At 52.3% G+C, this 22,619-nt stretch overlaps 1 protein-coding gene across 3 annotated transcripts in view; it reads left to right on the top strand.

The window, feature by feature from the left end:
- EPHB2 (EPH receptor B2) overlaps positions 1-22,619 on the top strand; it is a gene marked incomplete at its 5' end in the record, with an annotated part of 109,081 nt that overhangs the window by 79,651 nt on the left and 6,811 nt on the right. For 2 of the 3 annotated variants that reach the window (XM_084274679.1, XM_084274680.1), the window contains 7 exons: positions 8,346-8,470; positions 14,584-14,746; positions 15,379-15,487; positions 16,360-16,475; positions 19,131-19,253; positions 19,663-19,910; positions 20,569-20,784. In XM_084274679.1, the coding sequence (XP_084130805.1) occupies positions 8,346-8,470; positions 14,584-14,746; positions 15,379-15,487; positions 16,360-16,475; positions 19,131-19,253; positions 19,663-19,910; positions 20,569-20,784 (1,100 nt within the window). The remainder of the gene's footprint in view (positions 1-8,345; positions 8,471-14,583; positions 14,747-15,378; positions 15,488-16,359; positions 16,476-19,130; positions 19,254-19,662; positions 19,911-20,568; positions 20,785-22,619) is intronic. The other variant, XM_084274681.1, reaches the window with a different exon arrangement.

The following is a 22,619-nucleotide window of genomic DNA, read 5'->3' on the forward strand; positions in this document are numbered from 1 at the left end:
GTGATTTATCTTCCCTGCTGCCCTGGGCAAATACAGCCTGCAGTGCTGAGTGCCTTGCTCGTGCACGGGGCGCTGAGTGCCAGTATTCAGGCAGGTGGGGATGCTGGAGGCAGGTAGGCAAGGCTGCAAACACACAGGTCACAGATTCAGGGTCACAGTGCTTGAACAGCTGAGCATATCCCAGGGAGTGATGCTGCTCAGCAGCGTGCTTATGTGGAACATAATAGATGGTTGTAGCAAATGAGGTTAATGAAGACAGCTGCCCAGTTGTCCCTTGGTCCATCTCAGAGTCCCTGGGGTTTCACAGTCCCCTCTATCTGTGTGGAATAAGAGAAGTTCCTGTCTGACTTGGTTCAGGCAGGAATCACAGAATCCCAGAATCCCAAGGGTTGGAAGGGACCCCCAGAGCTCCTGGGGTCCAACCCCCTGCCAAAGCAGCTCCCCAGCTCATATTGCACAGGGCGGCGTCCAGACGGGGCTGGAATCTCTCCAGAGATGGAGACTCCACACCCCCTGGGCAGCCTGTCCCAGGGCTCCCTCACCCTCACTGGGGAAAAGTTCTTCCCCATGTTGCTGTGGAACTCCCTGTGCTCCAACTTGCAGCCATTGCCCCTTGTCCTGTCCCCACAGACACTGAAAAGGGGCTGCCCATTTCCCCTGCATCCCACCCTTCAGATACTGATAAACATTAATCAGGTCCCCCCTTAGTCTTCTCTTCTCCAGGCTGAACAGCCCCAGCTCACTCAGCCTTTCCTCACAGGGGAGATGCTCCAGGCCCTTCATCATCCCCGTAGCCCCTCTGGACTCTCTCCAGGAGATCCCTGTCTTTTTTATCCCAGGGAGCCCAGAACTGGACACAACACTCCAGGTGGGGCCTGACCAGGGCAGAGCAGAGGGGGAGGATCCCCTCCTGTGACCTGCTGCCCACACTCCTCTTGATGCCCCCAGGATCCCATTGTCTCTCTCAGCCCCAGGGCACACTGCTGGCTCATGGCCAGCCTGTCATCTACCAGCACCCCCAGGTCCTTCTCCACAGAGCTCCTCTCCAGCAGGTCACCCCCAGCCTGTGCTGACTCCAGCAGTTATTCCTTCCCAGGTGCCAGACTCTCCACTTGCTTTTGTTGAACCTCATCTGGTTTCTCCCTGCCCAGCTCTCCAGCCTGTCCAGGTCTGTCTGGATGGCAGCTCAGTGTTCCTGTGTGTCAGCCACTCCTCCCAGCTTTGCCCATGACATTGCCCTGATCTGGAGCCTGCTGGTTTTCCAGGTGTAGCAGGGGCCAGGAGTTGGAGATGAACTCAGCAGTGAGCAGCCCCAAACCCATTCCAGCAGGTTCTGTGACGGGATGCAGGGATCCTCTGGAGCACCTTCTCTCATTGCTGAGAACAAAGTGCTGCCCTCCTCTGCAGGCAGGATGGCAGCATGCAAATGAAGGCTGCAAACTCAATTAAACAAAAAATGTAAAGACAGCCAAAAGCCTTCATCTGCTCAGGCCAAGTCATTGAGCTTGTGGCAGTAGGAACTGCTTTAAAGGCTGTAATCTACACCAAAGCCCTCACTGATGGGAGTGGGTCTGTAGCCAGGACCAGCTTTGGAATGTGTTGCTGTGCTTTTTAAGATTTCTCAGCGTTTGTAGTTCCAAACACAAGGGGCTGGAGGCTGAGCTGGGAAGTTTTCCAGACACTCGACACACACAAACAACGTGGGCACCAGCCTGATGGGGCCACCTTGCCAGGAGCCTGGGAAACAAAAACCTCCCAGGCTGTGCAGTGCCGGTCGTAGAGAGCTGTAGAGTCCAGCAAGCATCCCAGACCTGCAGCTCGTGGTGCTTTGAGGGCAGTTGTTGATGAAAGAGTCCTACTGCTGCCATCCCTTGTGATGGTGTGTTGCCTTCCTCAGCTTCTGCTGGAGGTAATTGGTTTCATAAGTATGAGGCTGCTGACCACACCATCACTGGGAGGACACTGGAAGAGAAACTGGGGGGACAAACATTGTAATAGTCCAAGTAATAATGAACCCTTTGAACAGGAGAATCTTGTGCACAGAAGTGCTGGTGGAGGGGCTTCTGGAGGTCTCCAGCCCAACCTCCCATGCAGAGCAGGGTCACCAGGGTTGCTATTGATGGCAGGTCAGGAAGAAGCTTCCCTTCCTCCCTTCCTTATCCAGGTATTCCTTAGTGTGCTCCTTGCAGTGCTCACATTGGAGGAAGACTTCCCAAATTCCCATCCATTCTCCTGGAGGGCTGATGGAGGGGCCATGAAAGACCACGATGCTGGAATGGCAGGAGAGAGCTTTGCCTGAAGAAGCAAAAAGTGGGGAGAAGGTTTTAACCAAATGAGTCTGTTTTCAGTTGGATACCCAGATGCATTTGGACTCTGAGGGTTAACTTCAGTAAGCACATGAAGAACTTGAGGTCAGAGATGGGACCTGCCCTGGGGACAGGTGGACCTGCTGGGGACCCCGTGGCACTGGTGTGCTGGTTTGGATTACATGTCCTTTGGCTGAGATGCTGGCACAGGACTGTGGGGAAGTGCAAAGTGTGTTTCCAGTACTGTTTTTTTGGGTGCTGCTGGAGCCTGAATCCTGGCCTAAATATCTCCAGGCCCTGTGGCTTCAAGGACAGGGAAACCCTGGCTCCATGACTGATCACAGCACTGTCCTCGTGGCTGCGTGGCATCACCCTTTAGCCTTGTCAGAGCGAGCTGCTGGTGGTGTGCAGGGCTTGAAGTGTAGGAGGAACTCTGGGAACTGCTGGGAGCCCTGCACTGAGGAATGCCCTGCTCTGGTCCCACAGGATCCTGTTCTCTGTGTACTTCCCACATGTTGGAGCTACCTGGATCACCCAGTGAGGCTGAATCCCTGGCTGGATGCACTGGGAGAGAAGCATGGCCACTCACCCCAAGCTTCTCCAAGTCTCTCTGCAGCGTTTGCAGGGCAGTTAGAGTTTTCCCCCCCCATCTCCCCATTCCCCAGCCGGTGCCTTGCAGCATCACAGTGCCTTTCCCTGCCCCTCTGCCTTCAGTGGGGGTCAGGCTGTTCCTCCTGACCCTGGATCACACCGCTGCTGCCAGCGGGTAATTGGAAATGCCAGAATTCCCTGCTGACCCTGCTATATAAAAGCAGTTCTCCCCCTGCCCTCCCCACCCCAACAGTAACCTGACACTCCAGGGACCAAGATTTGTCAGGAAGGCTCCAAGGAGATGCTGGAAAAGTCCCAGCTGTTCACCTCTTTCCCCCACACCTCCCCTGGGTAATCTCAGAGTGTTGCTGGGGAGAGGCCACGGGACGGGCTGGCTTTGCTCACTCTCTGTTGTGTTTTCCAGAGCAAATGTTGACTCACTCTGACATGACATGGGTTAGTGGTATTAGAGTGATCAGAGATAGGGGTTTGCTGCCTGAAACCCAACCCTTCCAGCCTGGCCAGCAAGGAAAGGAGACGCTTTGGTTACACTGGGGTCTCGACAGTGCCGACTCGCAGGCAAGGAGAGGAAGGCTGAGCCTTGCAGAACTGGCAGGTGGAGGCACTGGGAGGGGGGCAGCTGCAGTGTGGGGCAGAGTGCAATCAGGAGCATTTCAGATGGGAAGGAACATCATGAAAGAGGAGCTGGTTTCCCCTGACAGGCAGTCCAGAAGCTGGGGGGACACAGTCCCACCAGACACCCTCATCAACAGAAGATGCTGCCCTTGGGAGTCCAAGATGCTGGGCTGCTCTCTGTGGCATTGCTGTGGCTGGTGGCTGTGTCATGTCCAGTTTTATTCCCTCCACAGCAGCATCCAGCCACCAGGCTGTGCAGAGTGACCTTCTGTGGTGGCACAGCAGCACTGGGGCTCTGAGCAGCCCTCCAGCACTGTGCACGTTCCTTGGTGTGTGTAGCTGGAGGTGGGCTTGTTCCACAGCATCACCTCACCAAGAGTCAGACTGGCTGAAATTGGCAGTTGTGGTGGACCAGGAGTCACAGAAAATTAACCTCTGTTATCAAAGCCTATTAGAAACAGGGGTAGGATGAAGCAGCACATGCAAGGCACCAGGCTGCATCACAGGGTGACAGGTTATGTTGCTCAGTGTCTGTGAGGAAGGTGCTGGCTTGTTGTCCTGTTAAGTGAGTCCTGATGCACTCTCATGTCTTTTATTCTTGGTCCCTCTGTACTGAGAAGGTGGGGGTGGGATAGGAGGGAGATCACATTAGGATATGGAAAAATCAGGGCTAGGAGAAAGGTTACAGCTCTTGCTGTCTCAGTAAAAGAGGAGGATGCCCCAGCAGTTCTCTTGAGGACTCCAGTTTTATTAGGCCAGACCAAGAAGACCTCGTGTCATGGAGACAGGCTGTGAAGGGAAACACATGAGGTTCCTAAGGATGCCTCTAAACAGTACAACTCAGGGACATAAAACCAAGGAGGAGAACGTGCCTGTTCACTCCACATTCACCCAGTAGAGTTCATTGTTTGATGCCCCCTTGCTGCTTTTTGTCAGGTTTATTGTAATGAATTGCTTTACCAAACAGTTTCACCAATTACACTAATTTTGGATACAGCTGGGATCTCTCCCCCTGCTCCCAGCAGGATGTGGGGCAGTTACAAGCAATGAAGCAGCACCCTGTGTCCTGAGGCATTGGTCCAGCCCTGCATCGGTGCAGGGGGGGTGGTGGGTGAAGGAAGAAGAGGTTACCCCCTCCCTTCCCTGAGCTGGGAGCATAGTTTAAAAAGAAACAGTGAAAGGAAGTTGAAGGTGCACAGTGGGGAGGGAACAGCTGCTCTGCACAAACTGGCTGAGGCCTGGAATGAGTTGGGCACACTCAGAGGAATGTCAAACCTGAGCGAGGAGGTGGATGGTGTCTCTGCATTTAAGGGAGACTCTTGCTGGCTACTGAGATCAGTTCTGAGGTTTCTATCCCAAAAGGAGCTTAACAAAACTTGGAAAAGGCTTAGGAGAGAGGAGTCATCAGTCCAGTCCTGTGTCCAGGTCATTTATGAAAGCTGCCCACCAGCAAGATGTAATGTCATTTACTGCCACCCTCTGGGACCAACTCTTCAGCTCATGTGACCACCCAAATTGTTGTGGATTTGTCTAGTTGTAAGCTGGGCACTTCTTCCAGCAAGATAATGAGACACAGTGTCAAAAGCCTTCCTGAAATCCAGAACTGTAACATCAACTGCTTTCCCTGGGTCGACCATCTGAGTGACCTTGTCATGAAAGGGAATCAGATTGGATAGACAGGACCTGCCTCTCCTGAACCTGTGCTGGCTGCAACCAAGGGCTGTGTTGTCCTTTAGGTGTTTTTCAGTAACTCCCAGTGTGATTTTCTCTACAGTTTTACTGGGCACTGAAGTGAGACTGACAGGCCTGTAATTACCAGGCTCTTCTTTCTTACCCTTCTTGAAAACTGGGGCAATGTTTGCCACCTTCCAGTCAACTGGGACCTCTCCAGATTCCCAAGACTGCTGAAAAATAACTGAGAGGTCTCACAATGACATCAGCCAGCTCCCTGAGTACCCTGGGATTAATCCCATTGGGGCCCATGGATTTACATGGATCCAGGTGGAGCATCAAATCACTCACAAGTTCAGGGTTAACTAGGAGCTTATTGGTATCACAGTCACATCCTCCAACTCCAGGCGTGTGGCTTCCCACAGCCCATGGACTGTGTTGAAGACAGAGGCAAAGAAGGTGTTAAATGTCTCTGCTTGGTGTATGTCCCTGTTTGTAAGGTGACTGTGCTCATCAAGTAACAGACCAGTGTTCTCTCTGGTCCTCCTCTTGTTAATGTATTTGAAAAACCCCTTTCCTTGTCTGCCACTGTACTGGGCAGCCTCAACGCCAACTGAGCTTTGGCTGCACAAATTTTCTCCCTACAGAGGTGAACATTATCCCTCTAATCCTCCCACATTGCCTGACATTCTTTCCAAGACTTGCCTGACAAGTTTCCAAGAAACTTGTACAGTTTCTTTTTCCACCGAAGCTCTAGAAGAAGGTCCATGTTCATCCCAGCCAGCCTCCTTCCCCTCCTGCTTGTAGCTTGGTTGCATCTTCCTTTGAAGACTGTCCTCCACAGAAAGAGAATCATTTGTCTTGGAGATTGCAGATACCCTATGAAATCTGTGTCAACAAGGAAGCAGTGAGCTCTGGCAAGAGCTGATAGGTTCCAGAAGTGTTTTACCTGTGTTTCATCTTAACACCAGCATGAGAAACTGATACCACAAGTTTGTAAATGGGGATCCTGAAGCAATGAGACTGGGACATGCAGGCAGGAGGGAAGCAGTGCTGTGTAACACAGTTTCAGACTGTTGGGTAATGGGGTTTGGCTTACCCAGAAATGGGTGGAGGGATTGGCTTTGGGAGGAGGTGAGGCTTTGGTCTCAGAATCTGTTGGCATCATGTGATGACTTGAGTCTAAAGGGACTTTTAAAGATCATCTCTTCCAAAATGCAAGCTGCAGATGGGTCAGGTTGCTCAAAGCCCCATCCAGCCTGATCTTGAACACTTCCAGTGATGGAAGTTTCCTGCCCTTGTTCAGTTTTAGCACTATACAACTCCAGAGCTTGCCATTGTTTTGCTGAGGCTGACCTGCATTGGGCCTTCCTCCAAGGGTGGGGAAACCAGGGCTGTGAAGGGAAATGGGGCAGCAGTGTGGTGTTGTCCATACTCAACTCCTACTCCTTTGGTACCCAGGCACTGAGCATCCTGCAGTTACAGTGTTTTGAATGCAGGAAACCAGTAGTACAGAGGCAAAGACAGTGGGATCAGGGAATCAGGTTTTGTTGCCATGCTTGGAGAGGAGTTGCTCAGCTGTCATTCCCAACAGTGATGTGCAAGAATATGCTGCAGCCATTCTGGTCTGAGTAGCACAGTCCTCCTGCTGCTGTGTCTGCAGCCCTCAGCTGGCACAGCTTCTGTCACTGCTTGTGATGCCAAGAGAAACCAGACTGGAGATGGGGGAAAGGTGCTCTGCCTTGTGTGCTGCTCCTCCCAGCTGTTGCTCAGAGCTGTCAGATGGGTTGGTCTTCCATGAAATATTGAAAGGGTTGGACCTGGTAAAAGCCCTTCTGAGTGCAAGCTGCATCCATTGGTAACCAGGGCTGGCATGCAAGTGATGGGGAAGCTTTCTCACTACCACTTCATGGTCCTCTCCCACCCCTGAGGCTTGCCCTCTGCCTGGGAGCTGCTGCAGCAGTGAGTGTGTGCTGGTGGGGGTAGCAGGGCTGGTTCTGTGCTGCAGTTAGCACTCCCCACAGCTGGGCTGGGCTGGGGTGAGGCCTCAGGACTGATGTCCATGGAGACTGTGTTGGCATTACTCTCAGCAGGCTGGGTGTGGGATGGCTGAGGACACGTGCCCATCTCACTGGTCTCAGGTGCTGTGAAGAGGAGGCAGCATGGGCATCTCTGGCTGTCAGTCTCCCCCAGAGAGGGGAGGGGGGCTGTAAGCTGGTGCCTGCAATGGTCTGGCATCTCCACCATCAACACCTGAGCCAAACAGCCTAAAAGCAAACCAGGCTGCTTGCTCATCTGCCCCAGCCTGCAGCAAGCAGGTCAGTGTTTCCCAGGGAAGCAGCACAGCTCTGCCCCATGTCCCCTGTCCCCAGAGGACAGTTTCCCACAGCATGTCACCAGCCAAGACTCCACTCTTCCTACCTGGCCATGTGTCAAGCCCTGTGGGCAGCGCAGGGCAGCACAAGGGTGGACAGCTGGCTGGGTTGTCTGAGGAGCTGCTGGAAGGTCCCATTGTGCTCAGTGGGACAAGTGGCGTCTGTGGGTGTGCTATTTCCAGGGCACTCTGGCTAGGCAGAGACTCACCATTGTCAGCATGTCAGGTCAGGTTTTCGTTGCCTGCTCAGGCTGCTCTATGCACCTCCCTTGATTGGCATGTGCAGACCCAGCAAACCCAGGCAGGGAGAGGACCTGCTTGCTTCCTGTGTCTGCTTGTGCCTTGCAAAGCTTCTCTATGCAAATGGCAAAGTGTAAACCCCCTGCTTCCCTGGGGCAGGCAGGGAGGGCTGCAGATTGCTGGGCTGGTAGTGCTTTTCCAGGGAAACAAGGCTGTGTTCTCTCCAGCAGTGGGCTCATTTGTCCTGGCAATGATTTCTTTTCCTGCCCAAGATGCTGCCCTATGTGGCTTCTAATTACACTCTTAGTGAGCAGTGGAAAGTTTTTGTCCTCCCCTGCCTGCTCTCTATTGAGAGCAAAAGCCAGGCTGTGCTGACCCCTGGACAGCCCTACCACTGCTGCAGCGAACGTGGTAGCTCCAAGGAGCAGTAACACACCTCCCTACACTCAGCTGGGGCAAGGGGAGGGGGTCCTGCCCATGCAGGCATCTGACTGAGGCTTGTCTCACTCTCTCACTCTCTCTTCCAGCTCCTTCAGCTGTGTCCATCATGCACCAGGTCAGCCGCACCGTGGACAGCATTACCCTCTCATGGTCCCAGCCTGACCAACCCAACGGAGTCATCTTGGATTATGAGCTGCAGTATTATGAGAAGGTACTGAGGGGCCTGGGCAGGGTGCAGCCACAGGGTTTGGGGAGAGGAGTGGTGCAGAGCTTCTCTTAAGGATGTGACACCGACTGCAGCCGTTGGTTGGTCAATAGGTTACTTCTCTTGCCGTGGTGGGCTGTGTGGGTGGCAGTGGTTGGCAGTACTTTGGAGCCTGGTGGTGGTTCCAGGGACACTCTGTAAAAGCTGCAAGTTTGGAAAATCTGCTGGTGTTTTCAGGAGGAGCTTCTCTTCTCTTCACCACTTCAGAACCTGCAGCAGGTGGACCCACTGCAGAGACAACTGGATGGCCAGGGCTTGGGGGGAGTCTAATGTTTTCCTTTCTCTTACTGGGGCATTAGTGGAGAATGGGGATGGTCAGGGTGGTCAGGATGTCACAGGGCATCTACTCTCAGGCTGGACCACCCTAGCTGAGTGTCCAGTCTGTGAGATTTTGTGCAATGCTGTCTATGAGTACACCAAAGGTGAGACTGGTGTTTGTGAAAAGCAGCCTGAACCCCTTTACCTGGGTGCAGAACTGGGGAGAAGCTGTCCCAGATTCCCATGGAGGGTACCTATTGCACTATGGATGGGAAGGGGTACTGCAGCTGTGGTTCTTTCAGCCCTGAGGAACCTGTCCCTTCCACCTCCTCCCTGCCCAGGCCAGCAGAGGAACTGCAAGCCAGCATCTGCATCTTGTGGGGCTGGAGCTGTGCAGCTGCTGAGACACTGAAGACCATGTTGATGTTGGTCCCAGGACCTGTCAAGCTCTGCCTGGCTGGTGAATTTCATCCTTATCACCCAGGGGAGGTGGGGAGCAGGAGATTTCTCCTTCCAGGAATCTGCCCCTTTACACAAGAGCTTATAAGCTATACATTAAAAATTACAAACTAACTAATTAAAAAGCTTTATGATTAAATGGAACTGAAAATATTTTTCCCAGCAGTTGCCAGAAGAAATGATTAATCCCCCCCACTGCCTGCCTGTGACCTATTTTCTCATCACCAAGAGCCAGAGGGAGAACAGGGGGGGTGGGGAAGGAGTTCCTTTGTAAGCTGTTAAATAGGTCCTGACCTATATTGCATAAATCACAGCCGTTTGTTTGACCCTTGGAAATGATCCCAGAATATGTGGGAAGATGGATGAGTAGGTAACAAGACAGATCTGGAAAGCCAGAGGGGTCCTTTCCCAGGGGCCCTTGAGGTAGAGACAGAAGATCTCAGGAGAACATTCTCATCCTCTTACTTTCTCTTAATCTCTTTGCTTCCCCCCCTCTCCCCTCTATTTTCTGGAGAAGGCTGTAAATAAAGGGCATTTTGTCTAAAGAGGAAGCTGCTGTTTGTGGCCAGTCTTCAGAGCCAGCCCCAAGGTGAGCATCTCCTTGCTCCATCATCAGAGCTCAGGGCACAGCATGGGTGTGATCACAGGGACAAGGGGCCCAAGCCACACTTAGGCAGGTAGGTTCTCAGGTGGCAGGAGGTTCTCAGGTGGCAGGAGGTTCTCAGGTGGAGCACTGGCCCTGGCAGAGAGGACAGTGCAACCAGCTCCACATGCTGGTGCTGAGACACTTTCTGTCCTGGTATTTGAAGTTCTTGGTGTGTTTATTTTTTGTTTGAAGAGGAAAGGCCAGTCTTCATCTCCTCCTCAAGCAAGATGTACATCACTGTCAGGAAAGGATCATAGACTCGTAGCATAGTTTGGGTTGGAAGGCACCTTTAAAGGTCACCTGGTCCAACCCCCTTCAACAAGAATTGACATCTTCAACTAGGTCAGGTTGCTTAGAGCCCCCTGCAACCTGACCTCAAATGTTTCCAGGGGTGGGTCATCCACAACCTTCTCTGGGCACCCTGTGCCAATATTTCACCACCCTTGTAAAAAATTTCTCCTCTAAGAAGGAGCCTCCCCAGCCTGGCCCAGGGCTCAGACACCAACAGAGTGAAGTTCTTCCTCATATTGAGGTGGACATTCCTGTGTTCCAGTTTGGGGCTGTTGCCCCTTGTCTCGTTGCTGGGCACCCCTGAGAAGAGTCTGGCCCCATCCTCTTGGCATCTTCCCTTTAGATATTGATAAGGATTGATCAGATCCCCTCTCAGGCATCTCCAGGCTGAACAGCCCCAGCTCTCTCAGCCTCCCTTCACATGAGAGATGCTCCAGTGCCTTCAATCATCCTCATAGCCCTGCACTAGACTGTCTCCAGCAGTTCCTTGTCTTTCTTGAACTGGAGAGCCTAACCAAGAAGTGTGTCATTCTCAGCAAAGCTTAATCAGGTCAAAAGCAAGCAAACCTCAGAGGATTTGAAAACATACTGAGAAAGAAGTGGAATAACCAGGAGCTGGAGGTGGGGCCTGGCCAGTGGCAGTGGATTTGTTGCACACTCAAGGTCTGATCCATCAGTAGTCAAGCCAAGGGCTTGAAATGCTTCAGCTGGTCAGTCAGGGGCTGTCTGAGTTCTCAACAAGGCAGTGGCAGAGCTGTCTCATGGCAGCCCAGCCACTGCAGTGCTGAGTCCTGCCATCAAAAGCCACTTCCCTGGTGCCTGGGAACAGCCCCAAAGTGCAGAGCCTGGGATGTGCTGGGCCTTTCCCCTGCTGCCCATCAGTGCTGCAGTCTGGATGGGGTGCACGACACGTCCCCCATGTGCTTTCACTTGATTGCTGCTCTGTACAGAGGTGCTTCTCTTCCAAAATGCTTCCTTGCAAACGGTCCCCTGTGCTTCTGACTGCTCAGAAGACACCTCTGCAGCTAGTGAAGCTGGGTTTAGAGGGAATTTCCCCCCCCCCCCATTAGAAAATGGCATTTTATTAGCATGAAAACAGCTCTGATGGAATAACAGCAGCATATGCAGCTTGTATAAGAAGTGTCCTGGCTCTTCATTCCAAATGGATTCTCTTCCATATAAAGACATAAACTACATTTTAAAGGTTGGGATTTAGCATTGCCAGGAAGGAGCTGCTCCTGGTGCCTGAAACAAAGGTAGATTTTCCTTTCCATGTCACAGATTCTTTATAACATTGCTGTTATTAGATACTATTACAAATGCCTTTATGGAGGCAACATGATGAGCTTCTTTCACATGTAGTTAGACCAAACCAGTCCAGTTCTGGGCTCCTCACCCAGCAGCTGAGGGAGATGGGGGTGTTCAGCCTGGAGAAGAGGAGGCTGAGGGGAGACCTTCTCCCCAGCTCCACTGCCCTGCCAGGAGGGTGCAGAGAGAAACACAAAAGGGTGTTATTTTGCATTAGGGTTTCCAAATGGAAACCAAAATAAACAGCAGGAAAAGGGAAAAAACAAAAAGCAACACACACACACACCCCAAAACCCCTGCAAAAAGCAACCTGGGAGAAAGGGATTTGGCTTTAGACCACCTGGGATGCCCTTGACCTGCTGAAGAAGCACAGACAGGGGAAAGGGGAGAAGTGTTTACAGTGAATTACTGGAGAGGTGATGGCAGAGCAGTATGCCAAGGGGAAGGAATAGGTCTGATGAGGGAGGGTGGAGAGGTGTAAATGCTCTTTCCTTGCTCTGGAATTAGAGGAGAGCACCAGCATGAGAATGCCTTTCTGAGACAGACAGAGATCAGCTTCCTGGGCTATAAACCATCATGTCAATATGCCCATTGCACTCCATTTAAAGTCCTCCAGGAGCAGGGATGAGGTTCCCTCAAACAGCTGGGCAAATTATTTTAAAACAACTGTGTTGTTAGAGCCATCCAAGGGCTTGGGAGGACTTAGCCAAGCCCTTAAGCACTCAAACTGTAAATATTTCCTGACCTACTTCTCTCTTAGCCTGCCTGGGAAAGGTCCAAGGGAATGCTGAGGCCTGATCAGACAAATGAGGCAATCAGTTTTCTGTGTGCTGATATTTTCTTCATCTTTCTTCTCTGTGTGTCTGTACTTGAGCTTTTCATTGTCATTAGTCTAATTCCCAGACACCCCAGTGACATCCAGGCATCTTCAGCTCCAGGTCCAGATGGATAAAACTAACGTTGTAGGGTTTAGAAGAGAAGGTTCTTGCTGAATGCTGTGAATAGTAGAGGTCTCCCAGGCATTTGCAGAGCTTCTCTGCATTACCCTGAACAGTGATGTGCCATCAGCATTTCCAAGCCTCCAAGTTTGACTGCACACTTGGAGAAACCCATTCCAGCCAGACCACTCTCTCACACCAGAGCACTGCTCAATCAAAAGCCTAAACCAAGCAGCAATTAACTCCATGAGTGTTGTCTATCAGATGCTTTGCAGCTGTGAGGTGAATAGTCTACACAAACCCAGGTCATGAGTATAATCCATCCTGTGCAGCATGGCTAATGGAGAAAGCACTGGGCTTTCCCAGGAAAATGAGGAGAACATGGGTTCAACATGGTGTGCTGTATGGAGCCCCATGGTGAATGACTGTTGTGGGCCTCTAGTGCTGCTGCTACCACAGGTTCTGGCTGTGCAGAGGGGTCCTGTCAGTGAAGACACCAGCACTGTTCCTAGAAGTGGATGAATGTGAAAGCACAGTCACCAGCTGGCTAGCAGTGTGGAGAGTGGGGGGGAAAAGGAGAGCAGCTTGCCCCCAAAGGTAATTTCCACCATTTATTGGTGGGCAAGTCAACCTCTGACTCATCCTGTGCTCTAACAGCTGAGGAGGTGAGGACACAGCACAGGGTGTGCAAAGCAGAGTGCAAACTGACTCCTGCATCACCCCTGCCAGCAGCAGCTGATGCAGCACAAGGGACTGACATCCTACACTGTCTGGGGAAGCCTTGGCTCATCACAGGATGGGACCTTCTGCCTGATTGCCCCTTCAATACCCTCTGCCCTTCAGGAGCCCATGGCAGCAGAAGTTGGTGAGGGGGAGCAGATACTTTGCTCCTCACTGGGAGTTTCACAGGGAGTTTCCTGTTAACCTGGGACAACCACAGCAGTTTCACAGATGAGATTACACCAACTACCTGTCTGAACCTTTCTGCCAGCCCATGCCTCCTTCTCCTGGGGTTGTCTCACCTCCCTGATGGGTCTGTGCAGGGTGAGAGTTCTTGAACTTGCTGAGCCCTTTGCAGTGACTTGAAGTTAGCAGATCTCAGGGACTCACTTGTAAATCTGCCAGCTCCAGATTTTGAGCTGGCAGCTGCTGATCTGTTCCAAGCAGTGCTCATTCTAGGGCAGCCTGTCCAGCCAGCCCAGAGGTCCCCTGGGAAAGGACGAGCACTTTCAATGGAACTGCAGCAATTTGATTCAGGAATTTGCTCCTGTGCCTCCTTTTATGTTTATATCTGCCACTGCTTTGCACTGACTGGCAGGACTTGATGGCTGCCAGGCATCTGGCCCTCATGAGAAGCACCACATTCAGCACCATCCCTGATCCTCCCCTGTTTTGCCATGTCCCTGGTGGGGGGATGACAGGAACTGTTCATTCTCTTGTACTGTGGCTAGCACAAGGAGATCCTGGTCCATCCAGTCGTGCTTCTGGATGCTCAGCTAAAGGCATAATTATTAAGGGCATAATTATTAAGGGCAGTGATGGATCAATTGCCTTCACAAATTCAAGTCCTCAGCTAGAACAATTGCAGACAAGGAGGGGACACAAAAATTTGGAAGTAGTCTTTTAAAAATATGCTGTTTCTTAAATATTCATTTAAATATTCATTTTTTATACATGTCTTATGTTCCTCAGCTTTGAGAACCTAGCCATGGTCCCTGGTGAAAGCAGGGGCTAGGCAGGGGAATGGTAGCAGTACTTCTCCTGACAACCAAAGCCCTGAGTTCAGGTGAGCTATACCTTCAGCACAGGCAAAGGGAGATGGAGAAGAGGAAATTGAGAGAGTTCTGGGTCTAGATCAGGCACAGGAGGAGGTGTGAGGTAGGAGGATCACGCCAAGAGGAAGTGGGCACAGAGAAGAGAAGCAGTTCCCATCTCCACTGAGCTCAAGGCTTGGAGAAGCAGGGACTTTCTTGAGAGGTGATGGAGCCCAGGGATGTCCATACTCCCACTCCTGTGTGTGTGTCTCCCTCCTGGAAGGCAGTCTTGGAGGAATGCCATGCTCTTTCCACTCATGCTGCTCCTGCGCTCCCTCCTCCTAGAGGTGCCACACCTGACTCTGGACTCCTCTTCCTGATGATGGATTTGCATTTTCTTGTCAGGATCTGAGCGAGTTGAATTCAACAACAGTGAAGAGCCCTACCAACACTGTGGCAGTGCAAAACCTTAAAGCTGGCACCATCTACGTCTTCCAGGTGCGGGCACGTACTGTGGCTGGGTATGGCCGGTATAGTGGCAAGATGTATTTCCAGACCATGACTGAAGGTGAGTCTTCAGCTGCTTCTGCATAAAGGTGACTCGGGGTCTGGATAGACTTGGACAAATGGAGCTGCACAGGCAGCTGTTAGAACCCTCAAGGGTGTATTGACAAGCCATGTGTATTTATTTATTCAACCTGGAGAGAGTTGTGGGCGCGTGGTGGTCCATGTGGGGAACCATATAATCCAGGCTGATTTCTGCTGGGTTTTCCTGGTATGGGGATGTGCCTGCTCAGTTGGATTTAGAGGAGATGAAATGTATGATTTTCACCTGCATAGCTGTGTGACAGATGCAGACCTAGGTCTTTATTTTCTAATTCTGTGCTGCTAGATAGAACAGGTCAAGCCAGTTTTCTGGCCCCGAGGCCAAGGGACAAGGCACAGCATGCATGCAGGGGATTAAACTTTCCCACCCAAAAGGGATAGCTCCATCCAGCCATCCTGTTAAGGTACATCCTTTGCCATGGCCAACCTGAGCCATGCCTGGAACAGCCCTAGTTTTTCTGGACCAAAAGGATGCCAGGAAGCTGGTTACAATAGCCTTGCAAATGTGGGCAGTGTTGAGGGCTGTGCTTAGTGCTTGTTGGTGTAGATCCATCCTGTGCCACAGTAACCCACTCCCTCCTCTTTGCATGCCAGCTGAGTACCAGACTAGTGTCCAGGAGAAGCTGCCGCTCATCATCGGCTCCTCCGCAGCGGGGCTGGTGTTCCTCATCGCTGTAGTCGTCATCATCATTGTGTGCAACAGGTAGGTCAGTCCAAGCAGACAACCTGGGGCTGGGTAAGGGGGTGACAGCTGGAGACAGAGGGTAGCAGGGATGGGGGAGGGAAGGTGAAGAGGACCGAGATCATAGAATCATAGAGTCATAGAATTGTAGGGGTTGGAAGGGACCTGGAGAGCTCCTGGGGTCCAACCCCCCTGCCAAAGCAGCTCCCTAGGACATATCACTCTGATAGGCATCCAGACAGGTCTTAAATCTCTCCAGAGATGGAGACTCCACACCCCCTGGGCAGCCTGTCCCAGGGCTCCCTCACCCTCACTGGGGAAAAGTTCTTCCCCAGGTTGCTGTGGAAATTCCTATGCTCCAACTTGCAGCCATTGCCCCTTGTCCTGTCCCCACAGACCACTGAAAAGGGGCTAGCTGATTCCCTCTGCATCCCCTGCTTAAGATAATTATAAACTTTAATTAGGTCCCCCCTTAGTCTTCTCTTCTCAAGGCTGAAGGGTCCCAACTTACTCAGCCTATCCTCATAGGGGAGATGTTCCAGGCCCCTAATAATCTTCGTAGCCCTTCTCTGGACTCTCTCCAGGGGATCCCTGTCCTTTTTAAACCAAGGAGCCCAGAACTGGACACAACACTCCAGGTGGGGCCTGACCAGGGCAGAGCAGAGGGGGAGGATCCCCTCCTGTGACCTGCTGCCCACACTCCTCTTGATGCCCCCAGGATCCCATTGTCTCTCTCAGCCCCCAGGGCACACTGCTGGCTCATGGCCACCCTGTCATCTCCCAGGCCAGAGGGTGGCAGGGATGGGGGGAGGGAAGGTGAAGAGGACCCAGATGCCTCTGCAGTGTCTCTGACAGGCCCGTGGTGTGGTGCTCAGGACTCCCTTTCTTTCCAGAAGACGGGGCTTTGAGCGTGCTGACTCTGAGTACACCGACAAGCTGCAGCACTATACCAGTGGCCACAGTACGTACCGCGGGCCCCCGCCAGCCCTGGGGGTCCGCTCTCTCTTCGGTTTGTGTTCCTGTTCACTCATTCCTTGTGGTGTGTGGGGGTGGTGGGGCTCAGGCGTGGTCAGCGTGCAGGCAGGAGGACCCCCCCTGTGTTGTTGAGACCCCTCACCAGCCCCCCATGATTCAGGCCCCTGCCCTGCCTCACAGAGCTTGTGCTCTGCATGCCTGCTGCTGTCGGGTGCTGAGCATGCAGGGGACACCTGTGTGTGCTCTGTAGTGCTCTGTGATACCCAACACACGTCCCTGATGTGCCCCTGTGACCTCGCTCTCTTCTGCCTCCTCACCCTGTCTGTCTGCCCTGAACTTTGCCCAGTTTGTGGGCAGGACCCAGAGTCCTTTCCCCACCGACCCACCGCCTGCAGCGTGTGGCTGCTCTGCCAGAACCCTCATCCCTTGTGCTGCCTTTCCTAGAACCCATCCCAGTGCCTCCAGAATCTCAGTAGACGTGAGATGTACCTATATGTCTATGGGTATATAATACAATACATAACTCTTGTAGCCTCCCTCTTCCAACACCCCTGAGTATTGCAAGACGCTCCCCTCACCTTCCTGCTCAGGACCTCCTGCACACCCTGCCTCACCCCAGTTTGTCCTCCTTCCCCTCACAATGCCTGGCTGCATGTCCCCTGAAATGCTTTTCCCCTCCCTCCCTAGAGACCTGTTGCTGGAATCCTGCTCAGTTCGACTCTCAGGTGTGATGTACCTTGTGCTACACTCACAGCTTCAGGGTTTCTGGCCTGTCTGTACCTTATTCCTGGACAGACCAGGGCACTGTTCCAAAAATGGAGAACACCAGCAGTGTGTCAGCACAGGACTCAACTCACTCATTGCTTCTGCATTGATCTGGGTTGCATTTCCCAAACGAACTGCAGCTCGGTGCCAGCGCAGCAGCGTGCTGGCTGCAGCCTCCCAGGCAGAATGACACTCTTCCAGAAGGATTATGCAAATGCAGCTCTCAGTTGTTTGTCAGTCCCTGCTGCACATGTAAACACAATTTCACACTTCCTCCTGGGGTCTGGTGCATAACATGACAGCTTCAGGCTGGGGTGGCATTACTAGCTGCGCCTGTACCATTGTAGGGACAGGCTCGATGCCACTGGAAGCAGATGAACTGGTAATGGTCTTTTAGCCACATCCTCACTCAAGACACCAGTCCAAGGCACAGTCTCTGCTCAGTTCCCCAGCAGCAATTGCTGTGGAAAGGCTACAGCTTGTGGTTAGCAAGTTGCCACGGTGCAGGGAACCTGCAAGCCCTGGAAGCATTGCAGCAACTCCCTGAGCCCTACTAGCCTGCTGCATGGGGAACTGGGGTCATGCCTCTGGTTCTGTCTTGGGCTCCTGATCTAGTGACCTGTGAGTTTTGCTCTCCAAGTACCCCCAGTTTTGGGGCAAGCCAGAGGCCAGAAAAACAAGTACAGAAAGGGGAAAACTGCAGGTAAGACCTGTCCCAAGATGTAGGACATGCAATGTGGCATCAGCAGTCCAGCCTCACCAGATGCCATGGCCATGGCCTTTCACATCAGCACATCACCATGTGTTCTAGTCTGCCTAGCAGGAGGAGCTGGGCTGTTGCAGTGTCCCCAGTCTCCCCTACAGCTTGTCTTTACCATGTTGGAACTACCACAAGGGAATCCAGGTTCAGGCAGAACAGGAGAACAGGGCACAAAGTGGACTGTGTCCTGCTTGCACTGCCCCTGCAAGGGTTACAGGCTCCTATGGAGGAGTCAGCCTGGCTTGGTGGCTGTGTCAGTAGTGCCAAACACCTGGAGCTGCCTCCTCTATAGAGAAATAAGAGCAACTCGTGCCTCAGTTTACATTCCAAGGCAGACCTTGACTATCTGCTCTCTGTCCTGAGCCCAAGTCTCCTCTTCTCTTCCATGTTCCCATACCTCTGATGGGATGGTGTGAGAGCACACTGCAGAGCTGCAGTTTCTACAAATGGTCCCCTTGCTGTGTTGCAGCATGATCATAGAATCATAGAATCCCAGACTGGTCTGGGTTGGAAGGGACCCCAAGGATCACAGAGCTCCAACCCCCTGCCACAGGCAGGGACACCAACCTCCAGGCCTGGAGCTACACAAGGGTGCCCAGGGCCCCATCCAACCTGGCCTTGAACACCCTCAGGGATGGGGCATCCACCCCCTCTCTGGGCAGCCTGTTCCAGCCCCTCACCACTCTCTCTGCAAAGAACATCCCTCTAATATCCAATTTAACCCTTGCCTCCTTTAGCTTCACTCCACCCCCCTTGTCCTGCCATTGTCTACCCTTGTAATAAGCTGATGGCTCTGCTGTGACATTGGTGTGCTTATGCACCACCTCCTGAGAGCAAACACTTCTGCTTTTCCTCTGGGTTTCCTAAAGCCACATCCTGCTGCAGAGGAAGTATGGACCTCTGGTCAGCGTGCAGAACCAGCTCATGACGTTACCCTCCACTGTCCCAGCGATGTGTTGGACAATACACATCAGAATCCACTTTCAATAGTCCTGGACAGAGGTGGCTCTGCAGGTTCTTTCTCAGATCACATTGCTGTGTCTGCTTCATGCTCTTGATTGTGTGACACTTAGTGAGGTCTTTCTGACCTGATTTTAGCTTTGTCTCGATGCCACCAGTGGTTCCATTTGCATCTGTCTGACTCTCTCCCTCACCTTTGTGCAGTGACTCCAGGGATGAAGATCTATATTGATCCCTTCACCTATGAAGATCCCAATGAGGCTGTCAGGGAATTTGCAAAAGAAATCGATATCTCTTGTGTCAAAATCGAGCAGGTGATTGGGGCAGGTAGGTGAATCGTGAGTGTCTGCCTGGCCCTCAGCAGCACTGTTTCCTTTGTGGTGTCAGTCTTTGGTGAGAATTTAGCCTGATGTGTACTGGGAGGACTGGTGTCAGTAAGGTCCTACACATAGCCCCAGCCTGGACTAAGCAGGAGCAAGATATTCCAGTGCTGGAGGAAACAGTACATCCAGTGCTGCAGACAAGGAGCTCCTGTGTGCATCTAGTGTCCAGTGATGAGGCCACTGAAGGGAGGTCACTGCTGTGCAGTGAGGGAGGCAGCAGGGAATAAATGGTGGGTGGGCACCTCATGGGTGTGTGGGGCAGACATGGCTGGAGCCCATGGGAGGAGGGTCCCTTGTGGAGAAAGGCAGAGGCAGAAGACTGACAAGCCCTACCTGTTCCCTTCTGTTCACAGGAGAGTTCGGGGAGGTGTGCAGTGGGCATCTCAAGCTTCCTGGCAAAAGAGAGATCTTTGTGGCCATCAAGACCCTGAAGTCTGGTTACACAGAGAAGCAGAGACGGGACTTCCTGAGCGAAGCCAGCATCATGGGGCAGTTTGACCACCCCAACGTCATCCATCTGGAGGGGGTGGTGACCAAGAGTTCACCAGTCATGATCATTACTGAGTTCATGGAGAATGGCTCACTGGACTCCTTCTTGAGGGTATGAGATCCCAGGAATGAGCATGTTGGGCCAGAGGAGGACTGCAGGAGAGGTTCCCTTCCCTGTGCCAGTGTAGCAGTGCCCTTTACTGCCCAGTGTCCTGGGCTACTGGGACATCTGCTGCCTTGTCCAAAGACCTGTGTCTCAAGCAGAGGTGGACCCCAGGCTGTCATCTGTTATGTATGTTATAAAAGGCTGTGCCTCCCTGCACGCATGTCCACAGATGTATTTACAGTCTCTGGCTCTGTCAACATGGAGGGACAGTCTGTTGTAGCTTTAACACAGCAGGACTCCACCTCCAGCTGCTCTGCCTGTTATTAGGTCTGAGTGTGAAACAGGTGATTCTCTGTATTGAAGGGAGATATCCTGCTTAGTAGGAATAGATTGCTCGTCCTGAACCCTCCTCTGCAAGATGTGGCAGATCTAGTGCCTTTGGCTGACAGCAGCCACTGTGGTGATGGCCCTGGGGTGGGTGAGGGTGACCTCCAGCCCCTGTGAGCTCTCCTTCACCCTCTTGCTTTGAGAGGGAACTTCCTTACTTGTGGTGTGGCTGAGTCTTGACGTGCAGCCTAGGTACCAGCTGCTACCTGCTTGGCTGACCTTGGTGAGCAGGGGATTTCCTCCTCTCAAGTGAACTCCTTCCCTCTCTTCCCTTAAGCAAAACGATGGGCAGTTCACAGTGATCCAGCTGGTGGGCATGCTGCGGGGCATCGCTGCTGGCATGAAGTACCTGGCTGACATGAACTACGTGCACCGGGACCTGGCTGCCCGCAACATCCTGGTCAACAGCAACCTGGTCTGCAAAGTGTCTGACTTCGGCCTCTCCCGTTTCCTGGAGGATGACACTTCTGATCCCACCTACACCAGTGCACTGGTAAAGCTGTTCTTCCACTGGGAAGGGATGGGTGGTGGAGGAGGGAGTCAGGGAAAGAGAAGAAAAGGGGGGAGGATCCCTCCCCTTCACATGGGGAGCACTTTTTCAAGGGTTCCAACAATGGGAAGAGAGATGGGAAAGGAAATGAAATGATCCAAGGAAGATTTTCTCTTCCAGGGTCCTGTCAGTTGTCCAGTGGCTGTTGATGGCCCTACAGTCATTCTTGTGGTTAACAACCTTCTTCTAAATGTGTCTGCAAGTGTATCTGTGTCCCTTGTAGAGCTCCTAGTTGGGATGATGCTTTATATCCCTGTAGCAGAGATGGGACTTCCTGAGCTAAGCCAGCAGTTTGACCACCCCCCAACATCATCCCCCTGGAGGGGGTGGTGAGCAAGAGTTCACTAGTCATGATCATTACTGAGTTCATGGAGAATGGCTCACTGGGCTCCTTCTTGTGGGTATGAGATCCCAGGAGTGTGGTCCTGCTGGGGGGGTCCTCTGAGATGCTGCCCTGACAGATTTGTTGTACTGCAGCAAGTCTCAGGGTGTTTTACCATCACTGTCTAGTCATGCTACCTTCTCCCCAGGAGGTCATGATCCTTTTTCATGTCACATCATGGACTCAGCCCCAGAATGACTAACTCAAGTGTGGATGCATCCTGGGCAAAGCATCATTAGATACTGATCTCCCAGTAATTTCAGCTTTAGGACTTATTTTTAACCTATTTTTTTATTAACTCACTGCTTGCCAGGCACTCTGTCAAGAGTATGCCTCATGTTTGGAATGCTTGGTCTCTCCCTCTTGTGGAAAACAAAATACTTTGTCTGGGGCTTGTGGCTATGGGAAGATTAAGAAACATTTTCTTTTTTTCATTATTCTAGCATCTCTAGGGTCTGAGTCCTATTAAGCCCTAGGAAACCCTTCATAAGACATGGTAGTTATTCAGTGACAAAATGCATTGTTCCTTAATCTTCTCACAACCACAAAATGCAGATGTTGCTCATTTTCCAGTGCAGGGGGAGATCTTCCCTTCAGAAGGTCCCTTGAGTTGTGAATGGCTCAAGTCCAAAGACCCTGGTAGAAAATCAGGAGGCTGCAAGGTCTTAAGGAGAGCATTGCCATCCCTGTGGCCCCATACCGTGTCCTCCAGGTGGGGCCTGACCAGGGCAGAGCAGAGGGGGAGGATCCCCTCCTGTGACCTGCTGCCCACACTCCTCCTGATGCCCTCAGGATCCCATTGTCTCAGCCCCCAGGGCACACTGCTGGCTCATGGCCACCCTGTCATCTACCAGCACCCCCAGGTCCTTCTCCACAGAGCTCCTCTCCAGCAGGTCACCCCCAGCCTGTCCTGACTCCAGCAGTTATTCCTTCCCAGGTGCCAGACTCTGCACTTGCTTTTGTTGAACCTCATCTGGTTTCTCCCTGCCCAGCTCTCCAGCCTGTCCAGGTCTCTCTGGATGGCAGCACAGGGTTCCTGCAGGGCAGATCACTGACTCCAAAGTGTCTGCACATGTAGAAAGCCAAAGAGGATGGTGTTCTAAATCCCTTTATTCTGCTTTGGAGATAGCTAGGTGGCAGCACAAGGATGGGAGGAGATTGAAAGGGGATCAGTTTGGGGTTTTCTACATTAAATGTCTGTCCATTTTTGAACAGACTGTAGCAGCACAATCAATGGGCATTTTGTCATGCTGAAGATTGCTATAGCAGCAGGCAGGTGGAAGGAGCTGGGCTTGCTTAATATGGTGAAGAGGAGGCTGAGGGGACACCTGTAAGTGACCTGCAGTATGTAAAGGGCAGGTGTGGAGAAGACACAAACTCTTTGTAGTGGTATCAG

Source organism: Gallinula chloropus (assembly GCF_964237585.1).
Source record: "Gallinula chloropus genome assembly, chromosome: 23".
Taxonomy (NCBI): domain Eukaryota; kingdom Metazoa; phylum Chordata; class Aves; order Gruiformes; family Rallidae; genus Gallinula; species Gallinula chloropus.